At 35.2% G+C, this 18,725-nt stretch overlaps 3 protein-coding genes across 4 annotated transcripts in view; all 3 read right to left on the bottom strand.

Moving 5' to 3' along the window:
- Positions 1-251: 251 nt before the first annotated feature.
- On the bottom strand, positions 252-2,186 carry LOC129431461 (serine/threonine-protein kinase pim-2). The gene is made up of 7 exons (XM_073870353.1): positions 2,020-2,186; positions 1,813-1,907; positions 1,635-1,685; positions 1,160-1,538; positions 905-1,069; positions 526-666; positions 252-358 (listed from the first exon to the last, which is right to left on the bottom strand). The coding sequence occupies exons 1-6, from the start codon at positions 2,069-2,071 to the stop codon at positions 569-571; spliced, it is 840 nt and encodes a 279-aa protein (XP_073726454.1). The 5' UTR covers positions 2,072-2,186; the 3' UTR covers positions 252-358; positions 526-568.
- Positions 2,187-2,223: 37 nt separating this feature from the next.
- LOC129450544 (uncharacterized) lies at positions 2,224-12,110 on the bottom strand. Of its 2 annotated transcripts, none has more exons than XM_073870351.1 (7): positions 11,882-12,110; positions 5,653-10,025; positions 4,207-4,395; positions 3,817-4,005; positions 3,463-3,594; positions 2,603-3,133; positions 2,224-2,502 (listed from the first exon to the last, which is right to left on the bottom strand). In XM_073870351.1, exons 2-7 carry the CDS (start codon positions 5,840-5,842, stop codon positions 2,270-2,272), a joined length of 1,464 nt encoding a protein of 487 aa, XP_073726452.1. In that variant the 5' UTR covers positions 5,843-10,025; positions 11,882-12,110; the 3' UTR covers positions 2,224-2,269. The 2 variants fall into 2 exon arrangements, with proteins under 2 accessions (XP_073726452.1, XP_073726453.1); XM_073870352.1 differs by having other exon boundaries at positions 3,463-3,591.
- A 512-nt stretch (positions 12,111-12,622) lies between these two features.
- slc4a8 (solute carrier family 4 member 8) overlaps positions 12,623-18,725 on the bottom strand; it is a 38,236-nt gene continuing 32,133 nt past the window's right edge. Inside the window, exons 22-25 of the mRNA XM_073870350.1 lie at positions 17,991-18,125; positions 17,391-17,491; positions 16,870-16,964; positions 12,623-16,686 (exon numbers count right to left, since the gene is read on the bottom strand). Coding sequence (XP_073726451.1) covers positions 16,874-16,964; positions 17,391-17,491; positions 17,991-18,125 — 327 coding nt within the window. The 3' untranslated portion in view covers positions 12,623-16,686; positions 16,870-16,873. The remainder of the gene's footprint in view (positions 16,687-16,869; positions 16,965-17,390; positions 17,492-17,990; positions 18,126-18,725) is intronic.

Genomic DNA, 18,725 nt, shown 5'->3' with positions numbered 1-18,725 from the left:
TTTATACAAACACAGTGAAGGTTATAACATATTTTATTTAAGTGACATACAATAAAATGTAACAAGTGCATGTCATCATTATATTTACAATAATTACATATAAATATAATACAATAAAAAATATATATAATACAATAATAATAAAAATAATAAATATAATGTAACAATAAAAAATTATAATAAATATAATACAATAATAATAATAACAAATAATAATACAATAACAATAATAACAAATAATAATACAATAACAATAATAAAAAATAATAATACAATAATAATAAAATAATATTTTTTAAGGTCTGGTGTAGTCTGGTCTGCTCAGTCCAGTGTGGTGTCCAGCACTTTTGTGTCCAACCTTGAGAAAGAAAACAAAGAAAAATCTTTATTTAATCTTCTGTTTACCTAGTCATTATTTTTATGATACGATCAAGCTTTCAACTAGAAAATCTGTTAACTAAACAGCGTCCCCTGTTCACTTCAACACCTCTATACAGACTCTGACTCCTCTGTCTGTAACGCTACCTCAAGACAAACAGCAATAATGAACAGAAGCCCCTGCCTGACTTCATTCTGGATTAAACCATCTGTGCTGTAAGATCTGCTGTAATGAGGGTCGTTCAGCTGGATCACGTGCTAGACACTGTCTTATAAGACTACAACATTCTGTAAAGATGAGAGCTGGTTAGTCATGATCACATCTCATAACTTAATGTATACATAACTAAACTGTGGCTACTATGAGGTTCATATTATTTACTTAAGCCTCTGACTACATTATTTGAACCTCCATGTTCAGAGAGTCTTACTGTTTAACCTTTGCTATACTTGCTAGAGTGGATTCTGTATTGTATACGTTTTCAACATTTCTGTGATTTTCTTTTCAATAGTGCTATTCATTCACCTTCAGATAAGCTGGTATTCACAAACTGGACTTCTTTGGATTTCACATACGACATGTGTCCATTAACCATTTCATACAGGACCATTCCTAGACACCAGACGTTTGCTGGGATGGCGTGAAACTTTCGGTTCTTTCTGATTTCCGGTGGAATGAAATCTTGTACCCCTATAAGCAAAGCATTTTCAAAGTTGAGCAAATCTGTAAAAATAAAACAATTTCCACACTGTGCTATAGGAAAACAAAATGCCAGCTCACCTATGTACTTATGACTTTTGTAGACGCCATCAGTATACAGCTGACCACAGCCGAAGTCAATCAGCTTGGTGTCTAACGTCTCTGTGTTGACTAGGAAGTTGCCTGTATGGATGTCGCCGTGAAAGACATCGTGATCATAGCAGTTTATTACTGCCTGTACTGCTTGACGCATTATTTCACGAGCGGTTTCTTCACTCAGTGTACGATATCCGACGATGCGGTCCAAGCCACTGCAGGGTTGAGGGTACTCCATAATGATCACGATGTCTTTTGAGTCTATGAACCATTCCAACATTTTTATGGCATATTGACTTATGGGAGGTTGACTCATCTTAATCAGTAGTGCCACTTCTACAGGGAGAGGTTTGGAATGGCCCGGCTAAAGAGAGAAGACAAAAAAAGAGAAAATTTAAGATAAAATGTATAAAAAGCAATTATATATATATATATATATGCAGTAAGATTTGCCACTCACAATAACAATGGTCTGTGGATTCAGCCGCCTGGACATGATTTTAATGGCAACCTGCAAAAGAAAAAACTTAAGTTAACAAAAAAGTCCTCGTACATGACATTTAATCTATATATTGTAGTGATCATATTGTATATCGTAGTGTATATAGTGTTTCTTGAATTTGATAAGAGCACACTACCTCTTTGCCATCAGAAATGCGGGTACCAGTACAGACCAATCCAAATCCTCCTTCTCCCAGCAATTCGCCAAACTTATAGTAAGACTCCACAACTCCTGGCAACACATGATAATCAAATGAAACTCATAGACAATATTGTGTTGCATGAACCACAATTGCAACGTGATAAAATGAAACATAAACTAAAAAAAGTTATATCAGACTCACCCTCTGTAGGCTCAAAAAGAGCTTCATTAGAAGGACTCATGTTTGGCTCCATTGGTTCCACTTGATTTTTAAAACAGCATGTTAGGGTTTGCTTTGCTTTTTCCCACTTTCTCTTAAAAAACCCACAGATTCCCGTCTGCTTTTTCTTTGTGGCAATTTCTTCTAAATCAAAACAAAACAAAATGTAATTAGTAAAAACATCTCTGATCACAGATTAAATATGAATTATTTGTTGCAGCTTGTATTTGGCTCATTTCATCTTACCTTTCATGTCACTGTCCAGATTTGTAGATTCTTTCATTGTACTGTTTTCAGCAGTATATGTCTTGTACAAGCTCTCACTGGAGCTGCTTTCAGTTGACAGACCAGATTCTTCCGACTGGTATGAGAAAGAATCGCTGCTAAGGCTAAACAGCTTCGGTCTGTCAACATCTTTCCTCTGATCAGCTCCGCACTCATCGACAGAAAAAAATAGTGCTTGCTCTAAATCGAAGAGCAAAACGTAATTAATCTCTGACCGCAGATTAAATATAAATATTTGTATTTGGCTTTATCTTAGTTAATTTGGCTCATTTCATCTTACCTTTTATGCCTTGATCAACAGTGAATTTTTTGTAAGAGCTTTCATTGGAGCTGCTGTCAGTTGCCATACAAGATGGTTCTGACCGATCAGGGAAAGAATCGCTGCTTAGGGTAAACAGCATTGGTGCTGGCTCACCAATAACTCCGCAGCCATAGTCGGAGATGGACAGGCTGTACGAAAGGTACGTGCTGTCCGAATGGGACTTGTCCGAATGGGACCTGACGTCCGCTCCAGAAATGAGATCCGCGTCAGAAGTTTGGCCTGGCATTGACCAAACCCTAGCTACACTGTCATTTATAACCGGACGTGCATCGGATGTAGTGCCGAGCCAGCAGGTACCCGAAGGCCCTTGCTCGAGGCTGGATGCACACGGGACAGACAGCCTTGGATTAAATAAACTTGTGTCCGGTTGTAGTTGTGGAGCGAAAGGCTCCACTTTGTGGCGGCTGAGGAAATAGCGCTTTGCAGCCATCCAAGTTCTTATTACGAACCCGCAGATCCCTGCGCCATTCCTCCCTTCACCACGTTGTACTGAAACAGAGAATCAAACATTTGTACATTAGAAGAAATTTAAGCTGTTATGGTGACTACATGTATTGTTTTCAATTCTATTGTTGTGTAGGTTATGCTATTTGTATTGGAAAATGGATTTATTTGAACATGTTTCTACTCATCCAATGTGTTGTATGTTATCTATTGTTGTATTTTGCCGTTTTACACTGCTTCCATTAAAAATGCTTGAAGACAGTTCTGTTTTGAGTACTTAAATGTTAAGTTTGCTGCATAGCTGAATATCTGAACGGTTAAGTGAGGGGCAGCAAATAACTAATATCAGCATAAATGTAGATGTTCAGTTTTACCATTTGGGCTGTCATCCCGCGTTTTGCTAGTGGAGGGCAACGCATCCCGTGACTGGATGTTATTCAGATCAGGGACACGGCCACCTCGAACACTAGCTTCCAGTCCCTCGGTGTTGTTGAGGGACGGACCTGCTGAGGACGCAATGATAAGTAGTCAGATGAGTACATGTTGCTTAACCTAGCACAATGAAGACCTGACCCCATTTTAATATTTATAGATGTTAGATTTAACTGTGCGAAAATTTACCTATTTACTTAATGTGTGATATTTAGGTGGTTATATACATATTAAATACAGGTCTTCCATGTAATAAAAGTATAAATGTCATACTTTGTGCGTTCAGTTCATCTCACCTTTTGGACTTTCGTCCACAGTGTGTGTTGAAGACACCTGCGTGAGCTTTCCATCAGCGGAGAGCGACGAATCCCTCGATTGAACGTTAATCAATTGGGGGAATCGGTCACTGCGCCCGCCGACGTCCAGTCCATGGGCATCTCTACACTCACTAGTGCCAGCCTCGATGTTGGTGAGGGGCCAACCAGCTAAGGACATAAAGTTAAATGATTAACCACCAAATTCAAAAAGTTAATAAATAGAAAATACAAGAAAACTTTACAATTTTTTAAATACTTATTGTCCAAAACCGTGTCCAGCCAGGCATTAAAACATGGAGTCTTTATATGTTTATCTACTAACAGAAAAGATTTTCTATCTAATATCAGCATAAGTTCAGTTGATCTTACCTTTTGGACTGTTGTCCAAATAGTGTGTCAGGGACACGTTCATGAACCTTCCATCAGTGGAGAGCAATGAATCCCACGATCGAATGGTGTTCAAGTCGGGGAACCGATCACTACAACCACTGACTTCCAGTCCATGGACATCTCTCCTTTCATCACTGCCAGCCTCGGTGTTGGTGAGGGGCCAACCAGCTGAGGACATAATGTTAAATATGTGGTCAAATGAGAAAATACTTGTGTTTGTAAACTTCTGTATTGCTGCACTCTCTCTCTCTTTTCTACAAAGTTAATAAACTGAGACTACAATAAAATTGTGACTATTTACCCAATTTTCTCATTAGAATTAAATTACACATTGTGTGATAACATAATGTGTGATATTTAAGTTGATATTCGGACATTTTCATGTACTTAATATACTCAGGGTGGCAAGATTTTTTTGGGGGGGGGGGTACTCGCATGTATAACAACTATTTCAATCAGCCCATCATTCCTTTAATACATGTTAATTTTGCTAATCACCTTTATTTTCTAATATATTAATCAGGCATTTTCTGTAAAGAAGCTTTGAAACAATATGCATTGTGAAAAGCATCATACAAATAAATGTGAATTATTTAAACTGAATTAAGGGAATTCGTGTTTGGCTTCTGATTAGATAAAAGTCCTACTCGGCTCACGCGACTGTGTATTTTGAAGCAGGCAGATACACTATTTTGTATTTTGAACAGCAGTTAGTTACAGGTAGAAGTTAAAAAAAGTTAAAGTTAAAGACACAGTCGGCCTTCTGTGATTTTTATAATTGTATGTGCGTAATTGTAACAGCGAGCCGGCCCACAATGCCCAGCGGCACATCAGGAAAACTCCCGGTGCTCCAGATGTTCTGACAGCACACTCTGGTGTTCATTGTATTTCAATCATGAACTGTGTGTGATGTGAAAATGATTAATCCTTTTTGTTAACTTTACACTTAAATCCTTTAAAAAAAACCTTTTGATTAGTTTACTGATAAGTAATAAATTATTAATTTGTGTACCTTATTATTTTAATCTTGTCTCTATATGTTCTCTCCAAAAAAAATTGACAATCTTTGTCATACATGCATAGCTGATTATTGTTTCATTGCATTTGCATTTGCATTCATTTATTTATTCCACTATGGTAAATATATTAGAATGAAGCCTCTTGCGCTGGAATGAGCTTCCCTCCCATACGATTAAACTGAAACTTCATTACGACTGCCACTAGGGGGAGAACTCCGACTGTCGTTTCCGTATGTCGTGTGCAGTGGAAAGGAGCCTGTCTCGCGTGAGGCAACCCTGATATACTTAATTGACCGAAAACCATGTTAAGTTAAGCATTACAACAATGTGTATTTGTGCGCTAATCTACTTACAGTAAAGATCTTCTAACCGTTATCTAATATCATAAATGTATTTTGCATCTCACCTGTTGAACTTTCGTCCACAGCGTGCCTCAGAGACACCTTCATGAACTTTCCGTCAGCGGCGAGCGATGGATCCCACGATCGAACGTAAATCAATTCGGGGAACCGATCACTACAACCGCTAACTTCCAGTCCATGGACATCTTTCGACTCATCGGTTTCTCCCTCAAAGGGTAAACGTGACGAGGACATGATGTTAGATAAGTTTTGAAAGCTTTGTTCGCTTTGTAAAGGTTTTGTCTCTCTGTGATTTTCTTTGCGTCTGCTCAGATAACCACTGCATGAGTGAGTGACTGAAATTCTGCGCGCTGCGCTTTATATACCGTTCTATGGAACGCCAGCATTATGACGTCACAATACAATACACGCTCGTCACTCCTCTGTGAGCGCACATTGGTAACAATAAGCACTGCCCAAGTTACATAGGTTATTAATAAATATATTTTTGTATATTTACATGTTTAATGGGGGAATGCATTTTTATATACTGTAGTGTAATTTTAATTTAATTTATATAATAATAAACTTAGTTTAATATATTTGTCCTTTTAATGCCACAAGCCTGGTTTTCACCAATAAATGTTTTATTTTAACAAGAATCTAAGTATTTTTTTTTATTTGAATCACATGGGGGCATTTAAGGCAGACATATGACACAAGTAAATTTTCACATGAGTTGTCCTGTTTACAGTTAGACAGAAGACAGGTAAAACTAACATACAGAATTATGTTTTATGATGTCTGTTATCAGCAATATGGTCTTCAACGAAAACATCACTGGCCTGTGTCTGCCCAATAGTGCATCCAACCTCTTTTGGCATTAAGCATATCCGCGCTTATCCATCAACGTGATGCACAGAGGTCTCACTTGTGTAACCCACTGTAAATGAATCCAGGGTAGATTTTTTCAATAATTCAGATTCTAAAGCAAACTTTAAATACAAACTAATTTAAAACAGTGTGGGCTTAACTAAAATAAATTAAATTTTATTTGAATAACAAAACATTTTGAGAGATAAACAATTTTAAAATGAATTTAAAAAATATTTTCTTTGTGGTTGTTTGTAAACATTGAACTCATGTCTGACTTGCTATGACCACATGGACAAATCTTTAAATCAGACTGCAGACATGCAGTTATATTTCTAGCTTATTATAGGTGATAATATAATTGCAGGTACATTTGCTATTCAAAGTCAATTTTTTTTACTTTTTTAAATGGTTATACTTAAATAATTTAAAAATAATGTGTTATACTTATAATTTGGTAATCATTGTTATGGATCACAAGTTGTTGTAGGCCATGAAAATATATTTTCTGTAAAAAGTGTCAAGGTAATAACAGTGTTGACAGTGGTGTGTATGTTTCTATGTGTATGACTGTCAACACTTTTAAGGACGAAGTATGGTCTATTTTTTTGCATGTATACATCATGTACAGTGGCGGCCGGTCACTTCTTTTTTTAGAGGCGCTCGATGCAGAGTTCGTCACAACATGTATGTTGTAGCCCGTCATGTGTGTGGTTCGTAATTTCAAAATATGTGTTTTGCACGTGGAGTGATTCTATTTGCATCACGTGTCTTGTCAAAATAAGTGCCTGCTGCAGATGCATCTAAAGGGTTTATGATAAAAGAGACGCTCGGGTTTGCAGATGCTCGCATAATCTCATTTGTAATCAGAGTTTACTGTTAAGTGAATGTCTTACATGTATTTTGTGAACGTGAGCGTCTCTTTTATCATAAACGGTTTTGACGCGTGTGCAGCAGGCACTTATTTTGACAAAACACGTGATGCACATGTTCACATGACGAAACAAACACACATTTTGAAAACGCAAGCAATTACACATGAGACTCTAAACACATATTTTGAATTAGCGCCCCTCGGATGAGCAGTTACGAGCTGTCACTGGTCATGTACCGTCTGAGGATAACAATGCTGTCTGAGACCGGAAGTGGACAGAGTTGCAGTTTGCGCCTGCATAACTTGTGTTCAGTTTATTCATTTTCTTAGCTTGCATTTTTTTTAATGAACTGTATTTATTTGAAGCAGGTACAGCTAGTGTGTAATGCTTTTCCTATTTGAAAGGACACAGTAAAAAAAACTCTTTATTAAAATTAATAAAATTTAATAAAATATTTGTGTTTAATTTATATTCTCAACCATAAACCGACCACTCTTCGTCTTTTATTCTATGGAAACAGTTTGACGGTAACAGAATTGACACTGACTAATTCAAACAACAGGTAAATATATTATTATGGCTTATAACATCGTCGTGTGATTCATGAGTACCAAATTATTAAAATATAACAATTTGAAAAAGTAGATAAAATAATGTCTTTGGTCACCAAATGTACCCGCAATGACAATCACCCCTATAATAGTTGTTTTAAGTCATGCCAAACAATCTTTTAACTATGTAATAGAAACAAATGAGTTATTCAATGTTAATACAGCATGGAGGAGTCCAACATGAATATTCATTACGTAGAGTTCACTTACGAAATTCAACATTTATTATTACAAATGTTTAAAATGTAAACCACTATAAGAGTATCAGCATAATACAGATTCTGATAAGCTGCGTTTAATATTTAATGTATTCTGATTAACAGAAGAAATCTGTTGAATCAAGTGAAAATGATACTTAAATCTCATATGCAAAAATAAATTTGTACAGAACTTTAAATAATACATTCAAAATTAATACAAATCTAAGCAAAGAAAATAAGAACATTAAAAAGTATTGACAATTGCTTATAAAATTGACTAGTATGATTATAAATTAGCCTTTTAAATGTTACTCTTATTTATTATTTATTTGCAATGCAGAAATATTTACCTTAATATACATAAACTGAAACTGTATGCTTTGTCACAAGGGGTAATAGTATGGAGGACCACAAGAGTCATGCAAAATGTAATAAAGAACTTTAATATTTAATAACTTCCTGGGTGGTCCTCCATAGTATGGTTTGTAGTCTCACCCCCTCAACAAAGATATTGGACTTCCTGCTTTCAATGATGCAAAATGATGATTTTTACATCATTGAAAGAAGGAAGTGCAACACTGAAATCTGTATTTCGGCTGTCTGAGCGGAAACTGAGGAAATGATGCACGACCATTCAAAAACATGACTGGGGTTCTAACGATATAAAGCTTAATGGGTGAAGTGATGTGTCCCTTTAACATACAGAAACTCAATACAATTAAATTTACTACAGGCATATGCACAACCATGCACATCATCTCTAGTTTTTCTAAGATTCTGATTGGTTATCTAAAAAAGATTGTAGAAACTCTTCAAAACATGATTAACATATGTTTTTCAGTATGTTTCATTCATCATACAGAGCATGTAAACTGGATATGTCATGGTTCATGTCATGATTGTCATAGGCTTACAAGGAAGTATAATGGTGTATTATCTCTTCAGCTTCTTTAAGTGACAAGGGATCACTTCGTGAAAGGTTTATTTCGTCTATTTCACAATATGTGATGCTCTCTTTAAGCTTTTCTTTAGGAAAATGTAGAACTCCGTTGAAGTGAAATGCCAAGGCAACATGATCCCACACATAGTACTGGTTGATAACATGTTCCGTCTCTGCTATTTTTTTCTCTTTATCCAGTAGCAACTGATATTTAAGGTTTTCACAAATTGCTTGTGCTTTCCAGATAATTGTATCCTTCTTATAATCAAACAATAAACTAGATTCAATCTCTGGGAATTTCTCAAACTTCTCATTCACTTCTGGGCTGTGAATAAGAACAACATACATAATCTCTTGTCTGTAAAATGTGGTCTTGTATGCCCTGAGAACCGGATCTTTCCCTCCACACATCTGATTCTTGTATGCTTCCATCAGTTCATTCAGAGGAAATGTGAACCGAAAGTTACCAAAGCGTGATTTCTGAATGTCGAATGCAGGTGATGTCGTGAATTTATTCAGGAATGTCTCTTGCTTTTCTCTTTGCTCTTGGGTTCTGTCTGGGAACATCTCCTCTAGATAATGCTCCTCGGCTTCTTTTATACTCTCCTCATTGATCTTCAGGCTCCACCATGAGAATTTGTCATCTTTATTTCCCCATGCCTTGAATCCCTCTGAATTCCAGATTTCCTGAAGAGCATATTCGTCAGTGACATGGGTCACCTCAGAGATGTGAAACTCAACGGGGGTTGGATAGACAGGGATTTGTTTAAACAGGTAGTCGGGAATCTTTAGATGATAATTTTTTTTTATTTTGAGAAAATCGTTACAAATTTTATATGCATTTTCCTCAATCTTGATTGTCAGGTCTTGTATGTTAATGTGTCCATCATGACTGACCTCACACCGTCCATATGAACTTACACCCACGGAAAAGACATTCTGTAAATATAAGATGTTGATAAAGTTCAACTCGAATCAGATTATTTTGAATAGGCCTAAGTTTTTTTTTTGCTAACAATATAATCCACATACACTCATATAAACCCAGTAAGATTTTTTTAGCTTTATTGTTTCTTTTCATAATTATTTTATACATAAAATATACTAGGCCTATATTTTATACTGTGGGTCATTCTACAAAAAAGGTGGAAATGCTTGTCCCTTGCTTTTGCAGACCCCTTAATCATTTAATTTGACCCAATAATCCCAAAATGATATAAATTTAATAAATATAGACTGTCCTTAACATGATGAGAGAGTTTATTTATTTAATTTTCTTTTTTTCCCTTTTTTATTTTTATTTTTTAAATGTCTGGTCCTGAAAGTGAAAATTGCCCTGTCCCTTTGATCATACATGGAAGTTGAACTGTGTACTTATTATTTAAAACCATGTTTTTATAAAACAAATCTAATTTACATGTACCTTTAACCCTGTATGAATTTACTACAACACTGAAATGGTAAAAATACACTATTAATATGAATAATATCAAATAAATATTTGTCCCCCAAATTTATGTAATTGGTTTTACCCTACCCAAAGCACTTTTATTTTGAAACAATGCATCAGCTCTTTGAAGTTTTTCATCGGTCAAGAGGTCAGTGAAAGAAGTGCAGTGGAGGAAGGCGAAAGGTTTCTTACCTTATTTGTCTAAAATATTATGATAAATCTAAGAATTTTGAGATAAGATTTTTTGTATGTCATTAGTTTTACTCTTTTTAATAGCTGGGAGTGTTAAGATCTTTACATAAAAATACATTATACTGAATAAGTATGTGATTGTTACATTCGATGAAATAGCACATGGCTTATGGCAGCCATTTTGTTAAAATATACATTTTTCTGTAAATTGTCATTGGTGTTACGATCATTGGTGTTGTACTTCCTTGGCACTATTCCTTTAACTGACCAACATAAAAGCATAATAACAAAACAAGATGGAAAATATTATGAAAGTTCATACGTTTTATCATATTCATTATCTATTATTATATTCTAATTTTGTTATTGGTGTTACATTGTGTCATTGGTGTTAAACCAAGTTTTGGTGTTATGAATGTATTTTCTTGTACTTTCTAGTAATATTTTGTTGTTGATATGGGATGTAAGATATTGTTGATATTTCAGTCTTTGCATCAAAGCCTTTTTGGTTGAATATTTTTTGTTGGTTTTAAAGAAAAAAGTCAAACTGAGAATCAAATAATTTCATACAATGCTGGGTAAAGATGAAGAATTTAATTACCATAAACAAATATTAATAATCAATTATTTTTCTTGCTGTTATCATTCCTCTACTCAACCTTTAATTAAATACACAAGCTGTAATGAGAAAAAATATTTAGTATCAACATTAATGTTGTTTAAATCACAGGTAACACCAATGACAAATAAATGACTCATGAATTCTTTATTAAAATGTATTAAAAAGTTAAAAATAGATTAAGCTCCCTGCTTTGCGGATTCATAGATTTGACAAGTTAATTAATGCTATTAAAGAAGTTTTGGGTATGTTGAAAGAAGTTCATTTAAGCAAATTTCCATCACCAGAATTCCACCTTTTCTGTAGAATGACCCCTGTAACACTTTAGCAGTACTTCATGTTAACTTCCATACAAACAACAATGACATTAAAATGATATGCAATTAAAACTCTCTTAAAAATAATTTAAAAAGTGATCAGTTAAGGAGCTAAACGTTTATTTTTTTTTAATAAATAATATTGTAATATTTTTCAAACATATTTTAAATATGTATTGTAATTGACGCTGGTATTAATATATAAATTGTAACTTACGTCATTATCAGGTTGATCTGTGTTTGCCATTTTGTAAAGTTCAAGACACCACGCAGTAGCCTATGTGATTCTTTCACCCTCGTGAAAAAGTAAAAGCACCGAATTACGCTGAAGTATTTAAACTCTGTTGACACGCCTATAAATACGGGGCTTATTTATGAAAAAGAAACCTGGATCATGACCAATGCGAATTAAAACTACAAAACGAAAGCTAAACACGACAGTTTCAGTTTCTTAGTAAACCAGCTCCTTTAAGTTTCTGTTTCTCTGTAACTTTTTATTTCTGTTTTGCAACAATGAAATTATTATTCTTCCTTTTATAGTATGTTTGAGTAATCTAATTTCCTTGCTCTGGTTTTAATAGTGAACTGTTAAACTGGTGTGAATGCCAAAGACAATAAACAAGAGATAGCGGTTAAATTGTAGACGTACGTGTGCCTCTCTAAACTGACCTCTGGAACAAATGTCTTTTGTAATATAAAAATGTTTCGTTTTTCAAAAGGCGAGGGGAGACAGTGAGGATGAATCACCGCTGTGCGGATTTGTCAGCCAGACAAGAATTTAAGGATACTTAAATTATTAATTATTTTTATTTTATTTTAAATTATTAATTTTAAACAGTTATGTTAACTCAGTGTAATGGTCGATACGGTTTAGCTATGATCGAAACTAAATGAAAGCTACCTGTACCATAGTTAGAGACACTAGAAAAAAAGAATGACATCTCCATGATTGGACAAAAACATTTAAATACATTTTTATTTCATTTTTCACTCTGACAATAAAATAATACAGAACAGTTTTTCATGATTAACGCTGAGGTAAAAACACAATCAAAATCTAAAAGAACCTTTTAATCATTAAGTAGCTTATTGTTAAGCTGGAAAGTTAATTTAACATTTTGAATGACATTTTTTATTCACATTCTCCTGTCAACTGAAGGCATATCATTAATGTGAAACTTTATCAGAAAAACTGGTCTTGTGAGAAATATACAGATGCTCAAATAAACATCTCGTATCATGCCGCATCTCCTCAATTTTATTAAAATGTATATCTATATATATAAAAAGGAAGTTTTTAAAATAATTGCATTACACATACATATATTAATTCATAATGTATAATAATATAATAACTATATATCTATATAATAATTTCAAAATATAAAATCATATCAGTAAATATCTACACAAAGTGCAACTGTAAATAAAGTTTTTTTTACTGAGGTTAAAAGGTTAAACCACATTTTTACCTCTTTCAGTGCAGAAACGGGTGTGGGGTTTATTTTGACACATGTGGGAGGTAGTCTAAAGAAGATGGCTTATTACTGGGGCTACTGGCCGGAAAGAGATCATTCAGCCAAAAATGAAAATTACCCAATGATTTACTCACTCTCAAGCCTTGCTGTATATAATTATCTTTATTCAGATTAAGAAAATGTCCTGGCTGATCCAAGCTTTAGGAAATGGTGCTTCTAATTTAAAGCCCAAAAAAGTGCACCCCTTCACAAAAGTAATCCACAAGGCTCCAGTGGGTAAAAAAGGCCTTCTGAGGGCAGTCAATTCTACTTTCATATACATCGAAGATGGTTTGAGGGTGAGTAAATCATGGGGTCATTTTTATTTTTAGCTGAACTATCTCTTTAAAATAAAACCTGAACAATCCAGTTTACCATCAGAGCTCTTTGTCATTGGTTCTTCAAAAGACTCAATTTTCCTGGTCCCTTCTGACTTTACTGATGGTAAATGATGGTAAAAACACTCATGGCAAAAGAACCTCATGTTCATACTTATCCATCCGTTTACCTGGTGACCTAACTACATAAAAGCCATTTATTGCTCAAATATTAACAAGTCTCAATACAACACACACACAATAAAAATAGTCAATTTGCTAAGGACTGATTTGGTTCATGGCCTTGTTCATCTAATATAAGTGACGGATATTTATACTGGCACATAAATAATTCAAACCGAGGTTATTAATTTGATCAGACGTTTGTCTTTAAGGGACACTCCACTTTAAAAAAAAGTGCTCATTTTCCAGCTCTCCTACATTTGATTTTTACCGCTCCGGAACCCACTCAGCCGATCCCCGGGTCCGGCGCCACCACCCCCAGCACAGCTCAGCACAATCCATTGAATCCGACCAGACCACCAGCACTGCGCCAAAAATAAGCAAAGAGTTCCAACACTTCTCCGATTCAAAACTTGACTCTTCTGCAGTTACATTGTGCACTAAGACTGACTGCTTAATATCACTACGCCTGCTGCAGTCATGACTCATGTTACAGCAGCAAAGTTCTTGATTATTACGCCCGATTGAGAGTATAGTTCCTAGCCATATCTGCCTAGAAAATCACAACTTTTAATTTTCAGTCGATGTTAGTACACAATGTAACTACAGAAGAGTCAAGCTTCAACCAGGGGAAATATAGAAACTCTTTGGTTATGTTTTAGCACAATGCTAATGGTCTAATCAGATTCAACGGATTACGCCAAGCCACGCCAAAAGTGGCACCGCCAGACCCGGAGATCAGCCAAACGGACTCCAAAGCGGCAAAAATCAAATGTTTAACTCTACAGGAGCTGGAAAACTAGCACATCTTTAAAAAAAAGAGTGTCCGTTTAAACACACAGACTTAGTACCGCAGTTGTAGGCCAACCCAGAAATTATCGGGACACTGGTTCCCTCGCTAAAAATACTTAAAAAAATTCCCATAGATTTTTGGATTATCGCAAAAAAATGTAACAAGTTTATGACACTTACACGTTTTGTCGAACAAAATAATATTCACAGATTAACACAGACTTAATAAATTTTGAAGTTAATTTTTTATGTCTATAGTAAACGCATTTAGGGCCGGTTTCCTGTACAGGGCTTATCCTAGTCCCAGACTAAAATGCACGTTTGAGGTGCCATAATTTAAATGATCTTAACATAGCTTAACATAATCAGTGCCATTGTTTTATCTCAAGATGCACACACAGATAGTTTTTTGTAAGGTTTGTTTGTAAAAACTACTTAAATCTCATAATATAACTATAAGGCCTAGTCCTGGATTAATCTAAACCCAGTCCTGGAAACCGCCCCACAGACTTCAAAAATCATAAAAGTTGTGTCTCTAAAGATTAACTTCACTGAAAAAAGTATTCATTCAATTAACTCAATTTTTCCAAGGTAAGTGGTTGCAATCCATTTATTTAAGCTAAAAAAATTGAAATACAAAACAAAACAAAAAACTTTTGTTTAAATGTAGCTTAAATAAATTGATTGCGCCCACTTACCTCAAAAAAATTGAGTAAATTAAATGAATCATTTTTTTCAGTGTTGTTGGACAAAACGTTTAAAGGTGCAGTGTGTAATTTTTAGAAGGATCTCTTGACAGAAATGCAAAATAATATACAAAACTATATTATCAGGGGTTTATAAAGACCTTTCCTAATAAACCATTATGTTTTTATTACATTAGAATGAGATGTTTTTATCTCCATATCTACATACACCAAGGGTCCCCTTACGTCAGTGCTTCTCAAATAGTGGGGCGGGACCCCCAGGGGGGCTCAAAGCGACACCGGGGGGGGCGTGCGAGACCCCGGGGAAAATACTTTTTCAGGAAGTGATTTTTTTGCACCGTCACTTAAAGACATTACACCCCAAACACGCTGATAAGCCGCTTGAGTTTTTTATTATTATTTATTGATTATATTTAATTTAATTTTTCAGTATCAAATGGTCAAAAAATATACTGTAAATAAGGATTGATTTTTTTTATTTCAGGCAAATTGATGCATTTTAAGTCTTTTCTGTTACAGACTAAAAAACAATGTTAATAAAGTTATTCTTTGTTGTAAGTTGATTGATATTTCTTTTTTTGTGTTTTCTTTCATGTTAATAAGGATACAATGCTTTGCAGATGTGTAATTTTATAGACAAATTATACTATTTACAGTCGCGGCGGAGAGTTGAGGGGGCGCGAAATGTTTACTTCTTCCTAGGGGGCGTGACGGAAAATAATTGAGAAGCACTGCCTTACGTGGAAGTCGCCATTTTGTTCCGCCATGTTTCTACAAAAACCCTTAATGGACAAACTTTATTTTATTAAGTTATTTTCAACGATGACATGTTTTTTCCGGTGGCGACTACCGTAGCTTCTCTAAGCGTTTCAAAATGAGGGGTGAGCAGTGGACTGAGCCGTTGGTTGCAATTCACAACCACACCACTAGATAGCGCTAAAATTGACATACTGCACCTTTAAGTGTCCCGCTAACTTCCGGGTAAGCCCACAAAAATATCTCATCCCTGCGGCACTCTGTGAATGTTATTATTTTGATGATAAACAAAGCATACACATACAGTAACATACAGCAAGTTCACAGCAAAAAATGGAGACATTTTTATCAGTTATATTATTCTACAAATGAGAAACAGACAGTTACCAAACAAAATATACACGCAACGCTTTACAGCACAGCACGGAGACGTTTACGTTTGTTAAAACTGAATTAAACATTAAAAATAACCTGGGTTGGGTAAAGAGTTTGTTCTCCTCTATGCACATAGGTTCACACACATTGACACACCTGTACATCACACCATACTCACACAGCTATACATAAATCAGGGCTGTGAGTTTTTTTGTGCTGTATTTTGTTCTGTGTGTGGGAAATGGTTAACTAAAATATTAATATTTTTAGCACGTGACTTAAAAAGTCCTACAATTCAGTCGTAAAACTGAATTTTAAACAACCGATGCCAAGTACGTAATTTCTTCAGTCTGTCGACGTACCTCTTGGTACCTCCTGTGAGGACAGAACAAACAAACAACAAACATTACATTTCCAAAATTAAACTTTATAGCACTGCAGAACCCAACATGTCATCATAACACGGTGGAGACAGGCGATACAGAGGGATAAGAAAGGAAACCCATGGAGATGGGACATTAAAGTTAAGAGAGTGACAGAGCGTTTGTGTGTGCTTGCCTTTTTATTGTGTATCCTTGTGATTGGAACTGAGGGATTTCCATACAGTGGTTTTAGACATTTCATCAGATATGTTAATATCAGAGGGATCAGTCCTGGACAAAAAAAGGACACAGTAGATGATATGATCGGTGTTGTGAAAAGAATAAAGGAGGATGTTATATAAACAAACTGTAATAAACAACACAGTAGCCTTCACAGTGTTAACAACTTCTGCACATTAGCAGAAAACACTCCTTTGGCTCCTTCAGCGCCTCGACCCCATGCAGGACGTTGTAAGGCAGTTTTAGTCACAGAGAACCTACATTAATATTTTTACACAGGAATTGCAATCACAGGAAAAGAGGCAAAGTATCATGCAACCGAATGCTTATTGATTCACATGCACAGCAAACTAAAGACGCATGTTATTCTGAAATAAAGAAAAAGTATTTCATTATCACTCTTTTTTTCATCAGTAATACTATTTCTCTATTTCATGAGTGACATCACCACTTGTGGGTGGAGCCCCTTGGAGGTACCTGGGATCTGGAGTTCTAGGTGAGTACAGAGCTTTGCTCTCCATTGGGATCTGCACTGCATCTTTATCACAGTCATCAACCAGCATCTCCTGTGACTCCTGCTACTCAAACATAAAATAAAAATAAACAATCACACTTAGTATTTTTGTCTTTTTCTCAGTAGAAATATATAATAATCTTAAATCAAGATGTATTTTCTTGATAAGCAAAATGACCAAATAAGCAAAAAGAAAATAAGTCTAGTTTATAGACCAAAGTTTAAGTAAATTTGAAACAAGCAAACACATCTGCCAATGGGGTGAGAAAATTTAGCTTGAATTAAGTGTTTAAGAAAAAAGAAATCTTATTTCAAGATTTTTTCTCACACCATTGGCAGATAACCTTGCTTGTCTCAAGCACAAATTCACCCAAATTGCACATTTCTGGTCCAAAAACTCGACTTATTTTCTTAGGTCATTTTGCGCATCAAGAAAAAGCATCTTAATTTAAGAATTTTTAGATACTTCTACTGAGAACAAGACAAAAATACAATGTAAGAAAGTGATTTTGCAGTGTTTGATTGACTAATTCCAGTACAAGTACATTACAAAATGGCCATACCTCCTGTGCTTTTTTGGAATCATCATCCAGCTTCTTCTTCTTTATACTTTCAGGCATCAGATCATCAAGGTAACTGAGCTCTCGTTTGGTGAAACAGAGATCCAGCAGCTTACGGATAAACACTAGCGCCAAAACCTGAAAAACAAACATGTTTATAGTATATTACGGTTATACATGATTTGTGTCCAGCACAAGAAATCGATGAAAACAAGATAATACGTATAAGCAATAAGGTATGAGAGGTTGTGCAAAATAATAGATTAAGTCACAGCTGAAGGGCATTGCGTTGCCTGTAACCCATTCACGATACAGCACTTGACCTGAGCAGGGTTGCCAGGTTTTTACAGCAAATCCTACCCAATTGCTATTCAAAACGAGATAAATCGCGCTTCGAGGGGGTCCTCTGGTAAAAACGGCAAAAAAATGTCAACAGTGTTAAAGTAGCCAAACACGCAGGAAAACCATGGACTTGGCAACCTTGGCCCTGAGTACCTCCGTGGTTTTATAAAACAGTTACCACACATACAAATTTTAAAGGACACTCCACTTTTTTTGAAAATATGCTCATTTTCTAGCTCCCCTAGAGTTAAACATTTTTACCGTTTTGGAATCCATTCAGCTGATCTCTGGGTCTGGCGGTACCACTTTTAGCATAGCTTAGCATAATCCATTGAATCTGATAAGACCATTAGCATCGCGCATAAAAAAATTGTGCTTTGTGCTAAAAAATAACTA

Source organism: Misgurnus anguillicaudatus, chromosome 8, assembly GCF_027580225.2.
Source record: "Misgurnus anguillicaudatus chromosome 8, ASM2758022v2, whole genome shotgun sequence".
In the NCBI taxonomy this organism is placed as follows: Eukaryota; Metazoa; Chordata; class Actinopteri; order Cypriniformes; family Cobitidae; genus Misgurnus; species Misgurnus anguillicaudatus.
The sequence above is the reverse complement of the archived record's forward strand: the minus strand, read 5'-3'. Positions and strand labels throughout refer to the sequence as shown.